At 42.3% G+C, this 5,056-nt stretch overlaps 1 protein-coding gene across 1 annotated transcript; it reads right to left on the minus strand.

Annotated features, from left to right (window-relative positions):
* Positions 1–2,074: 2,074 nt before the first annotated feature.
* Positions 2,075–4,624, minus strand: TENT5C (terminal nucleotidyltransferase 5C). The gene has a single exon (XM_076328813.1). It carries the CDS (start codon positions 4,615–4,617, stop codon positions 3,445–3,447), a length of 1,173 nt encoding a protein of 390 aa, XP_076184928.1. The 5' UTR covers positions 4,618–4,624; the 3' UTR covers positions 2,075–3,444.
* Between the last annotated feature and the right edge of the window lie 432 nt (positions 4,625–5,056).

The raw sequence follows: 5,056 nt of genomic DNA on the forward strand, positions 1-5,056 counted from the left end.
CAAGACTTGCAGTCTAGTGTTACTGCAGCTTTGTTTTGATGCCACTGCCCAGAGGGAATGTGTTAGGGTAATAGTCTGAAGTATAGTAGTCTTTCTCTAACCTCCACTTGACACACAAGCAAGCAACAGAGGATAGAGCAGGTTTGCAGAGGCATCATTAAGTACTGAAGGGAGACTGAATCAAGCAGGCAGCCTAGACTTGACCTAGGGTCATCACTTTTAACTTTTACCTAGTGCTCATTCTCATGTTACTCCTTGCTACAGGGGCCACCATAAACCTGAACTCGAACCAGCTAGCACACAGCGAATTAAGCCACTGCCACACTCATCATCAGGCTGCTAGGACAACTTGAAACAGAAAGGGGTAGACTGCTTGCAACACAGTGATGAAAAGCTACTGAGTATTCCAGCTTTACCTGACAAGCCAGGATTATTCTGAAGGCAATGAGACGAACAAGTGTCCCAGCAATCCCTTATACAGTAGGGCCAATGCAGTAGGTAGTGTGCAGCTTCAGGATACAGTTTAACTATTCAAGAGCTTAACATCTAGCAGCCAGGCTACAAAGCATCAATATTTCTAATACGCCAGAGCAACTTGAGACAGACAGGGAACACAGCAGTCCCACAAAGCTTAAACCCAGGAGGTCAGCTGTTAAGAGCACAGCCATTCAACGTAAAGCTTCCTTAGAGGCCTCAGCAACAAGTTACATTAGCAAAAGCACTATATTTATGGCAGGAAGCTTAAATTCTCCATAGCTCTATCTCAGTAGGAATCCACTGGAGCCTTTTTTCTTCCATTTCCTTTTCCAATAGATGCACCTGGCCTGATGTGCAGCAGCCAAGGCATTCAAAGACTAGCATAACGTAAGTCTGTTTCAAGCTTGTGAGGACTCCTCCTGAGCATCTGACCAATTCTTCCACATGAGCTGATGCACAGGAACAGTGTCTAAAGATCAGCCATGAGATCACGCAAGACAGGTGTGAGTCTAAGCTATTTGATATGCAAGTCAAACATGTCCCTCTAGGCAATGGTTTACTTCTGCAACAGGTATAGCTTAGGTTGACTTTAAAAATATCTATTTAAGAGATGATAGCAATTACAAACTCCTAAACAAAGAGACTTCCTTCTTTCTAGTGACACTCCATACTAGGCCAAGTACTGCCTTGCATGCAGAAGTTATTCATGCCTAGGTTTACATTCCAGCAGTAAGCTTGCACTAAGTTTAACACACATGACAACACTGGCATCACGTTAGTTTTTAAAAAGCCTTCCAAATAGTCAAAGCCTTGGGTGAGAGATGCCTTGTCTGTAAGCTACACCAAGTCCAAGCCACAGTTAATGAAAAAGGCTGGGTTCACTTTCAAGTTTAGCTACTTTGGCTGACTACTCAGGAAGCCTTTAATGAAAAAAGCACAACAGAAGACACCAAATTATTTGTCTATTTGCTACTGAAGTTGCTTACAAGACTGTTCAAAAAATTAAGCTAAAGCATGCTTGGCTACAGTCTGCTTTCTAGATTGTGTCCCTCCTTGTCTTCCTAAGCTAAATGAAGAAGTCTGAACAAAAGAGTAGCCTCGCTGCTCTATTGAGGCAGTCTTTATGAAGTAGTTATGAAAAGTGCGAGAACTTGCAATGTAACTAGAAGTTTTTGGTCCTATGAGGAACAGGCAGGTTTTTTACTGCCATTTAAGTGCTGCACTGCTACTGTTTTCCACCTTGAACAGCAACCATACATTGGTGTTTCACCTGCTTTACTTTCTAAGCTTAAATCATTTGTTTGATCAGGCACTTTGGTCTCACAAGCTTGCAGAGACAACTAGAAGTCATAAAAAAGGTTTAGCAAACAAGTACCTTAAACATTGCACCAGTACATATTAAATAGCTCTAAGATTTGCCTTTCTAGTCTACTTCTCTGGTTAAGCAAAGGAAACTCAAGATCATTTGCTATATGTATATTACTATTGCAATTCAGTGAAAATCATCCCGTTAATATACCAGTTTCTAATACCACTATATACATAACCAGGGAATTTTTAGCCTTCCTTATAAAGCACAGGAGTTTCAAAGCAGCAAGTTCAGCACATATTCTTTAGGAAGGTCAGCCCCCTACACCTCCAAGGAATACTCTTCCAGAGGCTATTCTGAAAACAGGGACAGACTTTCAACACATATAGCTTCTGTGGAGAGCTCTGCTTAGGGTTTATATACCTCTTCAAGTGAGGGTTAAGACCAGTAAAGAGGAAAAATGTTACTCTAACCACTCAAAATACCATCTCATACAGTGACCAGGTGACAGTGATAAACCAGGAAGCTCAACCCTTAAGCAGTGACAGAAAGACAAGCCTTCAGGACCTGCCTGAAGTTGTACAAGAAATTCATTTTAGGAGGCACTTTAGGAATTTATACTGTGGCAGGAGTGCACATCACCCTGCAACTTGCAGTGGTTTGGGTTTATTTGGTTGGGGTTTTTTTGCTTGCTGTGGACCTGTGAGGAAGAAAGTTGGGCCAAACCTTGGTGTAAGAGCTGCACTACTTTCCAACTGTGCCAAAAATTGTTTTGAAAGATGCAGTCAGGAAGGCTTTATCTTGAGCCTGGACTCAACAGTATTTTTCCATCCTAACTATTTAAACTGTGGTTCCAATTCTATTTAAGGCTTCAATTCCTTATTTAAAGAACCTTTCACATGACCAAGTTTTAGATCACGTTTTGGTGCATGTTTAGAGATGCCACCTTCTAAATGTTTGTACTCAAGAAAAATTTAGCCAGCTTATGCTTTACAGATAGACTTACTAATCCATCTTCAACTTCCAAGAAATTAATCTTGAACTTGAGGCAGGACCATATATCCCTAGGTACTACAGGAAACAATATTTAGGCCCTCTACAAGACAGACAGTATCCATACAGTTACCAGTTCTACACAGCCAGAAAACAGAAGCAGCCCAAGCATGACACGAGCCCATTCTTGCACAATTAATTCATTAGAAAGTTGGCCAGAACTTGAACTGAGGAAGTATAGAGTAATGAGGTTAGGCAATAGAAAGTAGAGTTTTGTTGCTGTTCCAGGAGTGGCTTCTGCTCAAGACATTTTACAGTCTTTCCTTGATTAACTAACCCAGTTTACCAAATACTCCACTTAGATCACACATTAATAGCCACTTCCAGAACTAGTACAGAGCTTTGTAACTACTCTAACATTTAGCTGCTGGTTCTCTTCTCCAAATGAAGAGGTAATAAGGCTTCTTGGCATTTGTAGAGACATACTAAAAGGTTCATAGCAGGTCACCTGGTTGCATACTCCTACTGCACAGCAGGAAGTGGACAGTCCAATGCAGTCATGTTTCCATTAGAAAACCTCCATCTGACAGTTATTACTTGTCTATATATACACTCAGCATCTTGGCCTTCAGTAGCCTCCACTCAAGAACACGCAAGTGAAACAATCAATTGCAAGGCAACCAAGTGGGGTAGGACTGGCTGTACGGCACAGGAGCATTTGCAAGATAGTAGTTGCTGAAGTTTACATCACTAACATAAGGTGCTGGCTGGTAGTAACAGGTAACATTAGTGGCATTAGGGATGATGTTTTGTTCTGCCAGTACTTTGAGTGCTAGCAGAGAAATCAAGTTGAGAGTCTGCCTTCGCTCATGTCCCATGAGACAGACTGTGCTCTCATTCACCACCCTGCGCAGAATCATGAGGTAGTCGTATTTGCTCCTCTCTTCTTTGGAGAAGTGGTTCTGGAGGTAGGTCTCTAGTTTGCGCTGCTGATCCAGGATGTCTGGGAAGTCTATGAAGAATCGGGAGCACATGTAGCGCTCTAATGTTTTGATCTCATCCTTATCCATGGGCCTGAAGTCTCGTACTAAGAGGTTACTGTACTTCAGAAGCCCACCACCTCGGATCTCTTCAGGATTTTTGGTAGCTATCAGCTTGTTCTGGAGGTGATCAAAAGCTGCTTCAAAGTCTCCATACATGCTCTCCCCAATCACAGTTGGATGGAAATGCTCCGACATGGGGGCTTCCGAGTAGTCATAGTAAAAGAGCAGGGAGTCTAGTATGATTTGGAAGGAGTCCACACTGAACTCAAACTGTCGTCGTATGCAGTCTACAAACTTCAGCTCCACATTCCTGCCATGTTTGTTGGAAAGGGATATCAAGCTCCAACGGTCAGACTCTGTGTACACTTTGACTAGCTTCTGGATGTAGGCTTCCTTCAGTGTTACTGGACTGATTTTTAGCTTGCTTACTCCTTCTGGCAAGAAATTCAAGAGGGATCGCAACACCACATCTCGAACTAACTGAAACTCTGCCTCACTTGGAAGAGAAACTTGAAAAATGAGATCCAGGTCTTTGCATCCCAGACCATTATCCTTGACCAGGACATGACCAGCTGCAGAGCCATTCAGACGGACATCATGTACCACAATGCCTGCTTCACTCAGCCTACTCCGAACAGTCTGAACAATGTCCTTCAGAGTTATCTTCAGCGTCGGGAAGTTACCTCGTCCATGGATCGGAACCACCTCTGTAAGAACCTCATGCAGACGGCTGACCTGCTCCCAGTTCAGTACACTGCATGACATGCAGTCTGTGTTACTTCCTTTGCCTGCCATCTTAAGGTTTTTCTTCTCCAAAGAAACTGTAGGGAGGTGGAATATAAAAAAAAAAAAGACAAGTCAGATTTTCTGTTTATGCTTCCTAGATATATCCTATGCTCTGCTTTCCTGTCTACACACAGACACAAACAAGAAGTAATTCTATGTACTAATGATTATCAGCAAGCCTTTCACCTGAAATGATACACAGCTTCTCTGTTGGTGCAGGCAAAAAAAATTAGTTGTCATTGTCCTTTTTTTGGTGAGGTGGAGTTAAGTACTTCAAAGCTGTTTGTGTCAAAGGGAAATTATCAACGAAGATGACACACAAGCTTTACCTAAGTTTAAGCTCATCTGCAGCACCAGCTGAAGCCAGATAAGCTGTAAGTGCAAAGCACTTCTGAAAGTTAAGCTTTGAACTTGTTTCATTATACATAAAGCTCAAACTGCTCTCTCC

This window comes from Aptenodytes patagonicus, chromosome 1, assembly GCF_965638725.1.
Source record: "Aptenodytes patagonicus chromosome 1, bAptPat1.pri.cur, whole genome shotgun sequence".
In the NCBI taxonomy this organism is placed as follows: Eukaryota; Metazoa; Chordata; class Aves; order Sphenisciformes; family Spheniscidae; genus Aptenodytes; species Aptenodytes patagonicus.